The sequence below is a fragment of the Bufo bufo genome, chromosome 2, assembly GCF_905171765.1.
Source record: "Bufo bufo chromosome 2, aBufBuf1.1, whole genome shotgun sequence".
Taxonomy (NCBI): Eukaryota; Metazoa; Chordata; class Amphibia; order Anura; family Bufonidae; genus Bufo; species Bufo bufo.
This window is the reverse complement of record NC_053390.1, coordinates 39,461,060-39,474,885: the sequence shown is the minus strand read 5'-3', so window position 1 is coordinate 39,474,885 and position 13,826 is coordinate 39,461,060. Positions and strand designations below refer to the sequence as shown.

The following is a 13,826-nucleotide window of genomic DNA, read 5'->3' as shown; positions in this document are numbered from 1 at the left end:
ATTACACACGATTATTCTAGCATTTCTGAGGCCACTACACCTTACCTTGGATTTCCCATGGAGCCAGCAGCGAACTGCGAGTTTCTGTCCATAAATTCCAGTAACCCTTTCAGCTCCTCTAAAACCGACTGCAGGATGTGGGGGGAGAAGCTGCTGTCAATCTGAAGAGCACAGAATATTAAGACATCAATGGTCCTTTATATATTTCATTGTCTTCGTATAGCATGGAGAAGTTTTATAATGTGCATGCTGCTCCCTGGCAGGGATATTTTCACACATAGGTAAAAAAAAAAGTGACATTATTCTCTTAAGTTACATGCACGGGACCGTATGTGTCGGCATCCATTTTTTTGGGCGGATCCATTGTAACAATGCCTATCCTTGTCTGCAAAACGGACATGTTCTCTCTTTTTTGCGGGGCTACAGAATGGTCATACAGATGCGGATAGCACACGGTGTGCCGTCAGCATTTTTTGCGGACCCTTTGAAATGAATGGGCCCGAAACCAATCCGCAAAAGGAAAAAAAAAAACACACGGAACTAAATACGTTCGTGTGCATGAAGCCTTATAAAAGTAAAAACAGCCAGACAGACCATTACGGAACAATTTCACACGAGCGAATTATCTGCAAACGCAGAGCATTTGGACTGCATCCCGACCCATTCATTTCAAAGGGTCTGTGCAGACGACGTTATTCTTGCATCATTTTGGCGTTCAGGGACAAAAAAAAAAAAATATATTAAAATATTGCAGCATATTCTACATTGTGCGTTTTTCACACAGCTCTGGTTCCACAGAAGTAAATGGGGCTTGTGTGAAAAACAGAAGGCATACAGATGCAATGCGCTTTTCACTGATGGTTGCTCGGAGATGTGTGGAAAAACACATTCAATTCGCATACAACCCGAACAAAAAAAATAAAAATAAAAATGCACACACTGAACGCAATCGCAGACAAAACCGATTGAACTTGTATGCAAAACCATTAGTTTTTCCCCGACACAATCCGTTTCGCTCGTGGGAAAGAGGCCTAAAAAGGGCAACTGAGTAAAAAAACCTCGCTGTGTAACTCATTAGCTTCATTACTCAGCAAATTTAAGGTAAGGTAAGTCTACACTAAGTCATAGCTGGCACAGATTTCATTTTCTCAAGCATGGACGATCAGGAGATACACCAAATATATTAAAAGGGATACTGATTGCCTATCCTCAGTGTAAATCATCAATATCAGCTTGGTGGGGGGCCGACACCCAGTACCCCCATTGATCAGCATTTTCAGGCAGCCTCTGGGAACTATACAGTGAACATAGCAATATGCAGAAGGCTCCGTCCACTGTGTAGGTTTCAGGGCCTGCCCAAAACAACTGATCGGTTGCTGGGTGCTGGACCCCCACAAACTGATATTCATTACCTATTCTGAGGATAGGCAATCAAGATTAAAGCCCAGGAAAACCTGACCCTCTTAAATTTGGCGCATTTGATTCCAAAGGCCTTTAAGACTAAGACTGGTGTAGGAAATGCCAGTCTTAATAACTATGCCCTAGATCTGAGTGCTTGGTAAACCACCTCTCAACTTGTCGAGAAGTTTCCAAAGAATGAACAAATGCAGATATTGAATACTAATGACTTACCGCTGTGACGTCTCGGTTTTCGATCTTGAAGTTTCTTTCCACAATCATGCTTCCATCCCAGATATTACTACAAAACAAGAGGATGGATTCAGAAGGAAAATAAAACGCAGAACTTTTCATTTTTCTTTAATAATTTAGAGCCTTACTTGACAATGCGGGTAAAATAGATGCAAATGCCGTTGTGTTTCCCAGAAAAGAAAACGTCTGCTACGCCCGACAGAGGGGCAGCGGACTGATGGGCTGGGGTTGCAGCAGAATACATCGGCGTAGATACATTTGGTGGGTAGACACCTGAAATAAAGATAAGAGTTTTAAGCACGCTCCAACATAAATGACAAGAATCAATGGTAACAGACATATATAGGAACATACCTTGGGCAGGTGTAGCCAGGAAGCTCGGCATTGCCACTGGACTGCTCAAAGGCATGGGTGACCCTGAATCACAAAGGATAAATCCACGGTTAGGCAATGCTGATGCTCCTAGAAACCTGTTCGGCTGGGCAGGAAACTGCAGCGTTGACATTTATTTTTATTTGCTAGTTTATTAAAGCTAGGCATGTATACCTGAGTTAGTCTGTCAATGATTGCCAAAAGATCTGTAATTCCCTTATAATAACAGCTTTCATTAATGTCCTCTGTCCCTTTCCACTGCTCCCTTAAAAGACCGTTGCTAGGGCTTGTCTGTCTTCCTTTTAGTATAAACAGAAGACAGAGGGGCGGTCCTTTACACTGCATGCCTGCATTAGGCTTCAGAGCTAGGAGGCGTGTCTCTCAGTAATCCAATCTGATTGGCTGGCAGGGAGCTGCTGGCTACAGCAAGTGTGTTCGTGAAGTGAGGGAAAGCAGTTTTGGCCTCAGAGAACTGGCAGAGGAGCCATCTTGAGAAGGTCCTCATAGTGTAAATGTTTAAACAGCCGTAACTAAGGGAAAAACTCAAGGAAAACAGTGGTATGTGAAGAAACTAGAGATTGCTTTATGCATAATGCTGCTGCAGCAGGAACATATGCTAAAAAAGATTTTTTGATGAAAACATGACAGTTACCCTTTAAAGGGGATGTCTGGTAAGGTGTTAAGGGGTTGTTTCATCTGGGTCTTGGATGGCATATCGCTAGAATAATGAAAATGGAACTCCCATAGAAGTAAATGGAGGGCCACCTCTCGATTCCTGTGGATATGCCATAAAATCTCTAGATGGGAATATCCATTTAGGCGGGTCGGTAAATGGAGATCTGCTGCAATCCCTTTGATCCCCTCTACCTATGTTCTCTGGATTGGAAGGGGTCTCATATTAGATTCCTGCTAATCGTAATGTTATGGTACACCCCAGTGATCTTAACAACACTGCAGTTCCCCAAATGCAAATTTTCAAGGTGCTCTGTGCCGTATAGGTCCTTAAAGGCCATGTACACTGTAGGAAGGCGCAAGGGTCAGTTGTTGACGGAAGGTATGTGTCACCGAGGTTCCTGGCCTCGGTAAAGTAAGAGCCGGTATTTTCAGGTGTCATGGGGCAGCTAATGCCGATTGACACTTTGCTATTTTAGTATGACTGTATAGCTGATCCGGGACGGCTCTTACTGGGAGTAGTGAAAGTGCTGGGTGGGTGATTACTCCCCACGTTCCAGGCCTGTCTTAACTGGCCTACAAAAAACACAGCCGACAATGTCAGCTGGGAGTGATTACCTATCTCTGACAGAGGAGCTCTGGCAAATTGCTGATGTGGGAACTGAGCCTTGTGCTGGGCTGAAAAGCTTAGACCTGTGCATTCGGAGCGCAGGCCACCTCAAGCCTGCATTTGGACTGCTGGAGGCAGAACCGCCGACAAGGTGACGTTTTTTGTTATGCACGAACTTTCCACTTGGTGTGAACAACCACCAACCCTGCAAAGAGTGTTTTTTTGTTTGACCTTATCTGTGAATAAACACGGACATTTGAATTACGAACTTGTACTTTGCCTCTGTACCGCACCCGCTTATCCCAACTACCAGAGCGAATCGACACACCTTTGGGGGCAACTTTTTTTAATTATTATTGCATTGTAATTATTTTTTTTAACTAAAAAGGAGACTTTTGTATTACTTACCAGTAAAGTCTCTTTCTCGCTCTTCCTTGGGGGACACAGGAAACCATGGGTATAGCTCTGCTCCCTAGGAGGCGTGACACTAAGTGAAAGCTGTAAGCCCCTCCTCCATCAGCTATACCCTTCAGCCTGGAGAAGAGACTGCCAGTTGCGTGTCCAAGTAGTGAAAGATAACCACCAACCGGAAAAAGAACCGTCAAGCCCCAACGGGGGCAACCAAGCCGGAACCACAACTGTAAACCCAAATGAAGGGCGGGTGCTGTGTCCCCCAAGGAAGAGCGAGAAAGAGACTTTACTGGTAAGTAATACAAAAGTCTCCTTTTCTCGCCCATATTCCTTGGGGGACACAGGAAACCATGGGACGTTCCAGAGCAGTCCCAGAAGGGAGGGACCAGAACAAACTAGACCAACACCGGAGGCATCAATCAACTGCCGCCTGCAACACCAGACGGCCTAAAGCAGCGTCAGCCGACGCATGAGTATGCACCCTGTAGAACTTGGTGAAGGTGTGCAAGGAGGACCAAGTGGCCGCCTTGCAAATCTGCTCCGTAGAAGCCCGATTTCTCTGAGCCCAGGAAGCCCCGACCGCTCTAGTGGAATGAGCGGTAACACCGAGGGGCGGAACCTTGCCCTTGGCGAGATAAGCCTCAGCAACAGCCATCTTGACAAAACGGGCGATAGCAACTTTGGATGCCGCCAACCCTCTGCGCGACCCCTCCGGAACCACAAAGAGCGAGTCAGTACGCCTGAAAGAGCTGGTTACCTCCAGGTAAGCCTTGAGCGCCCTGACAACGTCCAGGCGATGAAGTTCCCTCTCCCTAGGGTGGGAAGGGGAAGGACACAAAGAGGGGAGAACGATGTCCTCGTTCAGATGAAAGGCGGAGACCACCTTAGGAAGGAAGGAAGGGACCGGACGAAGAACTACCTTGTCCTGGTGGAACACTAGGAAAGGTTCCAGACAGGAGAGTGCAGCCAATTCGGACACCCTCCGAAGAGAGGTGACGGCTACAAGGAAAATAACCTTGCAGGACAGAAGTCGCAAGGAAACCGTCCGCAGAGGCTCGAAAGGAGAAGCCTGGAGCGCTGAGAGAACCAGGTTCAGGTCCCAGGGCGGTACCGGAGGCCGGTACGGGGGAACCGCGTGAGCCACGCCCTGAAGGAAGGTCTTGACAGGACCAAGGGGGGCCAGTGGGCGCTGAAACAAAATGGACAGCGCAGACACCTGACCCTTCAAAGAACTAAGACCCAGACCTTGGGCAAGTCCGCTCTGCAGGAAGGACAAAACGGTGGGGAGAGAAAAGCGGAGCGGAGGAATCCCTAGATCGGCACAGAACCCCAAATAGGTCCTCCAGGTCCTATAATAGATCCTAGAAGAGGACGGCTTACGGGCGCGGATCATGGTGCGGACGACGTCCGCAGAAAAACCCCTACGTGTCAGGACGGTGGTCTCAACAACCACGCCGTCAAACGTAGGGACCTTAAACGCGGGTGGAAGATCGGTCCCTGAGAGAGAAGATCTTCCCTGGCGGGCAGCGGCCAGGGCGCGTCTGCCAGGAGCAGCATGAGGTCGGCATACCAAGACCGGCGGGGCCAGTCCGGAGCGACCAGAATCACCGAGACGCCTTCCGCCGCGATCTTCCGAAGGACCTTGGGCAGGAGTGGGATGGGAGGGAATATGTATGGACGCGCGAAGCCTCGCCAAGGAAGAACGAGGGCGTCGGCTCCGCAAGCTCCCGGATCCCTGGCCCTGGACAGATAGGCGGGGACCTTGTGATTGAACTTGGAGGCCATGAGGTCCACGTCCGGTATGCCCCAACGAAGGCAAATGGCCTCGAATACCTCCGGGTGAAGAGACCACTCGCCGGGGTCGACAGTGGTGCGACTGAGGAAGTCCGCCGCCCAATTGTCCACCCCTGGAATAAAAATTGCCGATAGGGCCGGGACGTGGGCTTCCGCCCAACGGAGAATGCTGGAGACCTCCCTCATTGCAGCAGCGCTGCGAGTGCCCCCCTGGTGGTTTATGTACGCCACAGCCGTGGCGTTGTCCGATTGTACACGAACTGGATGACCCTTCAACAGATGAGTCCAGTGTCGTAGAGACAAAAGGGCCGCTCTCAGCTCCAGGACATTGATCGAGAGTTTGGACTCCAATGGAGACCAAATGCCCTGGACGGATCGGGGAGGAAACACGCCTCCCCAGCCCAAGAGACTGGCATCGGTTGTAACCACCAACCAGTTGAGTGGCAGAAAAGACCTGCCCAGAAGAGGGGACTGTAACCACCAGCGGAGAGATGACCTCACCGGAGGCGATAGATGGAAGGGATGATCCAGAGACTGCGGCGATTTGTCCCAGGAGGAGAGGATCGCCCGTTGGAGAGGGCGGGAGTGAAACTGCGCAAACGGGATCGCCTCGAAGCAGGCAACCATCTGCCCCAAGACCCGCATGCAGAAGCGGAAGGACGGTCGACGGTGGAGAAGGAGACCCCGAACCGCCCCACGGAGGATCAGACGTTTTTCCGAGGGAAGACGTACTTCCGCCGCTCCCGTGTCTAAAAGCATTCCCAGGAAGACCAGTTGTCTGGAGGGGGGAAGGGAGGACTTGGGGAAGTTGATGACCCAACCGAACCTCGTCAGAGTCTCTAGAGTGAGATCCACGCTGGCAACCGCTTGAGAAAGGGACGGAGCCTTGATGAGGATATCGTCCAAGTACGGTAGCAGAAAAACACCCCTGGAACGGAGTAAGGCCAAAACCGGGGCCAGGACCTTGGTGAACACCCGGGGGGCTGTTGCCAGCCCAAAGGGAAGGGCGACAAACTGGAAGTGGAGGTCCCCCACGGCGAACCGGAGGAAGCGATGGTGACACCGGGCTACCGGAACATGGAGGTAGGCATCCTGTATATCGATGGAAGACATGAAATCTCCCTGCTCCAGGGAAGCCACCGCGGAACGGAGGGACTCCATCCGAAACCGTCGAAGGAGGAGAAAACGGTTGAGCTTTTTGAGGTCCAAAATGGGCCGCATGGAACCTCCCTTCTTGGGAACTACAAAGAGGTTCGAGTAGAACCCTTGGAACCTTTCCTCTAGAGGAACGGGGGTAATCACCCCCCTGTCCAGTAAGGCTTGAACGGCCGCGGAGAACGCAACCGCGCGTTTCGGGTCCCGTGGCAGGCGGGAGCGAAAGAACCGATCTGGAGGGAAGGATGCAAATTCGATTTTGTATCCGGAGCACACAATTTCGAGGGCCCAGGCGTCGGAGACGTGAGCCAACCAGACGTCCCTGAAAAGGAGGAGCCGGCCCCCCACCCGGGTGGGTGGGGGCGCGCCTTCAGGCAGAGGATTGCTTTGCTGCGGGTGTGCGGGCAGCCTGCGGCTTGCGCCAGGAGGGCTGCGCCCGAAAAAAACGGCTTCCTATGCTTATCCTGGGGAGGAGCCGAAGCGGCAGCTGTGGTGGGAGCCCCAGAGGCCCTGCGGGAGGACCGAAAACGAGACGCACCAGGGCGTCCGCGGGGGGCGCCCCTGGCTTGGGGTTGAGGAAGATGGGTGCTTTTACCACCCGTGGCCTCCGAAATAAGTTCGTCTAGGCGGACCCCGAAAAGGCGGGAACCCGCAAACGGTAGCCCCGCCAAGGAACGTTTGGAGGCAGCGTCCGCTTTCCAAACCTTCAGCCAGAGCTCCCTCCTGACGGAAACTGCCAGGGCGGAGGAGCGTGCAATAAGGGCTCCCGCATCAAGGGAGGCCTCACAAACAAAATTCCCGGCCCGAACAATAAGCTGGGCCAAGGAACGCAGGTCCTGGATAGGGACGTCCGAGTCCAACTCCTGTTCCAGCTGCGCACCCCAAGCAGAGATTGCTTTCCCTGCCCAAGCAGAGGCAAAAACCGGTCTGAGAGCAGAACCGGAGGCAGCAAAAATGCCCTTAGAAAGGGTCTCCATGCGACGGTCCTCCGCTGACTGAAGAGAGGACCCGTCGGGAACAGGGATGGCCGTGTTCTTCGACAGCCGGGCCACAGGGGGGTCCACCTTGGGTGGGGAAGACCATGTGGCCACGACATCTGCTGGAAAAGGATAGCAAATGTCCAGCTTCTTGGGGTTGACAAAACGGGCGTCCGGTCGAGCCCAAGCCTTAGACACCACAGAGGAGAAATCAGAGTGGATTGGGAAGACTTTTGAGACCTGCCTGGGTCTGATAAATGAGACGCTAGCTGCGTCCGAGCTAGGGGGATCATCCTGCACCTTAAAGGTGTCACGAATATCAGAGATGAGTTGACCCATCGCTGAGGCTAGCTTGGACGGCAGGGCCGAGTCCATTTCCAAATCTGAAACCGCCAATTCACCTTCAGAGAGCGAATCCTTTGGAGAGGAGAGGCTCGTCTGGGTGCGCACGCGTGGCGGGGAGAGGGAGGCATCCGAGGAGGAGGCTCGCTCTACTCTAATACGCTTCTGAGAGTGCCTAGCTCGGGAGGGGTCACTAAAGGAGAGTGAACCCGCTGCAGCGGCAGAAGCGGTGGACCCGGAGGGCGCGACAGTAAGAGTGGCGTCCTGCGGGGTAGGCGGCCTGTCTATTAGGCGGCCCACGACATGAGTGAGGCTTTCCACGGCCTGGGACAGGGATCTAGCCCAGTCAGGCGGGTCAGAGGCAGCAGGGAGCGACACAGCGGGCGACTGAGGCTGCGGTGGAGCCCGACATGCAGTACAGTGCGGATCAGACTGCCCCCGGGGAAAGGGTTCCCTACAAGCAGTACAGGCATGGTACCAAGGCTTGGCGGCTGCAGAAGGGTCTGACATGGTGGAACAAAGATGTTGCACTTAAAGTGGGAGACCCCAAGGAAAGAAACGGGGATAACACCCAAGCGACAGTACTGTGGCACGGAGGGGGTTAAAAGTCCTACCAGACCCGGATGATGCAAGCGGCAGCGGTAAGGGGAACAGACTGAGGAGGCTGTGGAGGAGAGGCAGCAGCACCGGCTTCGGATCGCACTGCAGAGAGGATTCCACGCAGCACTGTGCGATGAACCCGGAAGTAGCGGAGCGCATGTAGGAAGCTCCGCCCCCTCCCTGCCGCTCTGAAGCAGAGCCGCGCGCGCGCGGCAAAATGATCTTAACCCCCAAGGATGATGAAGTGCCGGCCTGAAATGGCGCCGTTCACGCCAAGAAAGCGGCCCCCTCCGCGCCTGGATGTGGCAGAAGGCAGCGTCCCTGCCAAGGACTTGCCCAGATAAACTCCCCTGCCCGGTAACGGTCCGATATCGGGGGGGGGGGGGGGAGGGGTGGGCGCACGATGTAGCAGTGGCCATGTAGTAACAGTGGCCATGGGAGCCCAGGAGGCCTGTAGCAGCGGTGGGAGGGAGGAAGGGGAGGCTGGAGCAGCCTGTCTCACCATACGCTGTCTTCACCCTCAATCCATCCAGCGGGGTCGCCCCTTCAGCTCCTGGCACCGCAGTGGCAGGAAGCCGGGGGAGGGACTTGGCGTGCGGGCGACCCTGAGCTGGCGGGACGCAGGGGAGCGAGGCTGCCCTGGTCCACCTTGTCTTCTGTGGGGGAGGCGGCAGTGCGGAATTACCGGCACTGGCGCAACTCAACCCCGGGAGAAACAGAGGGGTCTAATGCGCCTCTGTTGTCCCTGTAAGTAGAAAAAAACCGAATTAAAAACAACAAATAACGTAAAAATAAAAAATCATAGGAAAACAACCCTGCATAAGCAGGGGGTGTCTTGCCTCCTTGGACACTAAGCAAAAACTGGCAGTCTCTTCTCCAGGCTGAAGGGTATAGCTGATGGAGGAGGGGCTTACAGCTTTCACTTAGTGTCACGCCTCCTAGGGAGCAGAGCTATACCCATGGTTTCCTGTGTCCCCCAAGGAATATGGGCGAGAAAGTCTTTTTTTTCCCCAATTGGTCTTTATTAACAATATGGAATCCTTTTTTCTGTACAGAGCTGAGATGCTGTAGTAGCAGCCTGTGGATTTTCTGTCTTTTCTGTCAGTCCAGGAGAAGACAGACTCCTCGTCTTTGCTCTCTGACATTATACACACTCATTATAGCTCAGTTCTTATCTTACTTATAAGAATGTGGCTTAGTAGGACCTCTTAGTAGTTTAGAGATCAGGATTATTAGATGACCAGCACAAAGTGAAAGTACCAGTCACACAGTTAGAAAAACAGTTAACCCTTTGTGACAGAACGGCTCAATATTTTTTTAATAAAGGCCAATTGAAAATATGATTTTTAGCTAAAAATAAATTAAATGAAATCATAAAAAAATAGCCTCAAAAGTTGTACATAGCCTTGAAAAAAAAAAATATAAAAATTCTACAGCTTTCAAACTAGCACCTGGATCTGAATACTTTTGTAATTACAAGTAATTAAAAATAATTATAGCCACTGAGATATTCAATAAAATGTATCTGTATAGCACCACCTGCTGTTTGCTTTTTTTCATATTTCTTTGCCCTGCTCACTGAGGTAGCCATGCATGCCCAGTTTCATCCTTCAGCTGCCTCCTGAGCTGTAATAGGCAGAGAGCTGCAGCAGAAAGGAGACGCCCACTGAGATAGGACACTCCCCTTGAGCTGCCAGCGTGATATAAATCTAGCAGAGCAATTGGAGCAATGAATATCTCTGGATCCATGTGAGGTGCAGGGCTGGTTCTAGCTTTGTTAAAAAGATATTGCCATGTACTATAGGATGCTAGATTTCCATATTTTATATTAATCATGGGACATTTTTAATACCGCATGTTACTAGGCGGTAACCCCCCCCCCCCCTCTCTGATCACAATTCCTATTGGCTACAGCTGAAACTCACAGATTGTCCTGCTTGCCCCCTACACAATACTATTACTGAGAGCCTCATACAGTTCCCTGGGCAAATGCAGGAGGAAAAAGCTAAAAGGAATCAGAAAGCTCTCAATAATAGAGGTGGACGGCAGAGCAGGAAGCCTGCGTGGTGCAATCACAGCCAACTTACGTCAGAGAAGGGGTATCATAAAGGTATCTGAGGGCATACTTAAAGGAGTTGTCCAGGATTAGACATACATGGCTGCTTTTTTTTAGTGCCGCACCTGACCATAGGCTGTGTCCGGTATTGCAGCTTATTCCACATACAAGTGAACAAAGCTGAACTTCAAAACCCCACACTACTTGTAGACGGGTGTGCTGCTCTTTCTGGAAGAGAGCAGCCATGTTCTTATGTCCCGGAGACCTCCCCCCCCCCCGCCCCTACCCCTTAATAATACGCAAACATTTTAGGTCAGCATGAGAAGGTTTATACTTACCGACAAGCAGAGGTGAACCAAACATTGCACCGGCGTTGGCGGGGGTAGGGAGAGAAGGCTGAATTCTCATCTGAGCTTCCCCTCCATATCTATAGTAAGAGAGGCGGGTCATTTAACTCTTTCAATGACTGTTAATGTAAATTATTATAGAACCACTTTATACACATGCTGTAACTACCTGAAAAAGGCCCGCGTAGCCCAGACCGAGATCTCCCGGTCAGAAGCAGAATGAGAACACGCAAGTATTAAACAGGTTGCCGAGGCCTGATCCTGCTTAAAGGAGAAGACAAACATTAAAATAAAAAACAAAAAAAAAATTCATTTTTCTGAAATAAATTCACTGCAAAATCTCCAGTAATAGGCAGATTTTGCAGTGAATTCTGTATGACATAAGCAAGGGGTGTAAGACTTTTCTTCGGGAGCTTGTAGAAAGTCTTAAAGATTAATACGTATGCACTTATGTTCTAGATTTCATCATTAGTTTGTAGGTTTGGACATAACTTTCCTTTCCCGCTGCACCAGTGGCAGTCAGTCATTTTTCATTTACACATCGCAATTTTTATGCTGCAGTTGAAGATCAGGCTGCGGTTTTAATAATCCTACAGCATACTCTAGGGGTTGTGCCTTTTCCCCATCGACTTCATTGAGAAGGGTGAGGGGCAGAGTAAGTACACATACCACATGCTGTTTTCAAGCGGACTTACGGGTGTATTAGACACCCCGATCACACAGACGATTGTCGGGAGGGATCGCCTGTTCTCTTGATGAGGAGACCGCTGCTATTACATGCAGCGATCTCCGCAGCAACATGGGGAGGAGTGATCACTATTCCATCGCTCATCCCCATGCTCTACAGTGGTTTCCCAGCGGCAGATCGTAATTGGACAGCGCGTTCTGCCACCGACAAATCCTGATCCTTTCAGCATGCTGAAGGATCTGGATTGCCTGATGAACGAGTGTGTGCAATCGGCGTTTCTACGAATGCGAATATACCTTTTAGTCTTAGAATGAGGCCTAAAATGAAAAACAAAAAAAAAGTACCTGGTGTAGTTTAAAGAAACGCTCAATATCTTCCCCTTCTCCTCCAGTACTGATGACAAGAAGATTTCGGAGCTGGTCTACTGGCCGGAGTTTGTGGAAAATATGGCTTCCCTGCAATACACAAAGTTGAGTTCTCATCCATGTGTAATTCACCTAATATGGAGTTCAGTACTACAGGAACCACCACAGACCTTAGCTGAGAGCAGCACATACTTCCTGGGGGGCACAATGTGTTGCCGTGTCATCACAGGAGGGTCTGTCACCGGGATGAAATCCTTGTTGAGCGGCGTTATAACTTTCTCAGCCTTCACTTCATCAATAGAAGCAAGAGTCCAAGAATGGCCGTCCACGGCTACGGTCACCTGAAAAATGGAAGCGCATATGCAGCCACCTATTAGTTCAAACCATTTCTGTTAACCCATTAAGGACTATTTTGGCATTAAGACCCAGAGGGATTTTTTTCATTTTTGCGTCATCACATTCAGAGAGCCCTAACGTTTTATTTTTCCATTGATGTGGCCTTACGATGGCCTTTTTTTTTGCAGAAGTTGCAGTTTCTAATGACACCATTTTGCAGTTCATATAGCTGTTTGTTTAATGTTTCTTGACAATTTTGTTTAGGTAGGTGAAAAAAAAAAAAGTTTTTATTATGGAATTTACAGTGTACCTCCACTTACAGAGAAGTTTTCATAAATCAATAAATACAAGAAAAGATAAGAAACTTTGTAAAATATTTTATTACAGAAAAATGCCTCTTTCTCCACATATCAGGCTCTGCTGTGCCTCTTCTGCACTGATCCGTCACCCTCAATTCACTAGTACAATCCATTTGCAAGATGACACGGACTATGAACTCAGTGAGGGATCAGGTGCCCATAGAAGTCTATGTAGAGGGTATAGGAAGCAAGACACTAGGTCGGGGGATCAGCAACCTCCGGCACTCCAGGTTTTCTGAAACTACAACTCCCGGGATGCTCCATTCACTTTTATAGGAGTTAGAAGAACAGCCAAGCATTATTGCATGCTGGGAGTTGTAGTTTCACAGCAGATGGAGTGCTGAAAGTTGCTGATCCCTGCACTAGGAGGTGTGGAGATCTCCCACACACACGAGGGATCCTGCCCTCATATCTCTACAACACACCCTCAGAAGCAGTACACTACTGAGTGTTGCAGTAAATTCAGCTCTGGGGTGAGATACAAAACTTAGAAGTAGCAGCAGCTCTTTGTGTTTGCGTTCCCTGCAGCTGCTCTTCTGCCTCCCTATAAACTTCTATAGGCAGCATCAATAACCTAATCCTTCAGTGAAGCTGAAAATCTCTCTCCTCTGTATGGATGTCATCAGTGAATTCAGAGTAAGTGATTCATACAAATTGAACAGAGAGCAGTGCAGTCTGGTAAGTGGAAAAAGAGGCATTTTTCCATATCAAGATATTACAAAATTTCTTATCTTCACCTGTACTACCGACTGATAAAAAGGAGACTTTTGTATAACTTACCAGTAAAGTCTCTTTCTCGCTCTTCCTTGGGGGACACAGGAAACCATGGGTATAGCTCTGCTCCCTAGGAGGCGTGACACTAAGTGAAAGCTGTAAGCCCCTCCTCCATCAGCTATACCCTTCAGCCTGGAGAAGAGACTGCCAGTTGCGTGTCCAAGTAGTGAAAGATAACCACCAACCGGAAAAAAGAACTGTCAAGCCCCAACGGGGGCAACCAAGCCGGAACCACAACTGTAAACCCAAATGAAGGGCGGGTGCTGTGTCCCCCAAGGAAGAGCGAGAAAGAGACTTTACTGGTAAGTTATACAAAAG

The 13,826-nt window shown here is 49.9% G+C and overlaps 1 protein-coding gene across 3 annotated transcripts in view; it reads right to left on the bottom strand.

The window, feature by feature from the left end:
- Positions 1-13,826, bottom strand: part of NUP155 (nucleoporin 155) — a 71,854-nt gene that overhangs the window by 23,845 nt on the left and 34,183 nt on the right. For 2 of the 3 annotated variants that reach the window (XM_040420957.1, XM_040420958.1), the window contains exons 13-20: positions 12,210-12,380; positions 12,019-12,129; positions 11,156-11,250; positions 10,978-11,066; positions 2,005-2,067; positions 1,779-1,923; positions 1,633-1,699; positions 46-161 (exon numbers count right to left, since the gene is read on the bottom strand). In XM_040420957.1, the coding sequence (XP_040276891.1) occupies positions 46-161; positions 1,633-1,699; positions 1,779-1,923; positions 2,005-2,067; positions 10,978-11,066; positions 11,156-11,250; positions 12,019-12,129; positions 12,210-12,380 (857 nt within the window). The remainder of the gene's footprint in view (positions 1-45; positions 162-1,632; positions 1,700-1,778; positions 1,924-2,004; positions 2,068-10,977; positions 11,067-11,155; positions 11,251-12,018; positions 12,130-12,209; positions 12,381-13,826) is intronic. The other variant, XM_040420959.1, reaches the window with a different exon arrangement.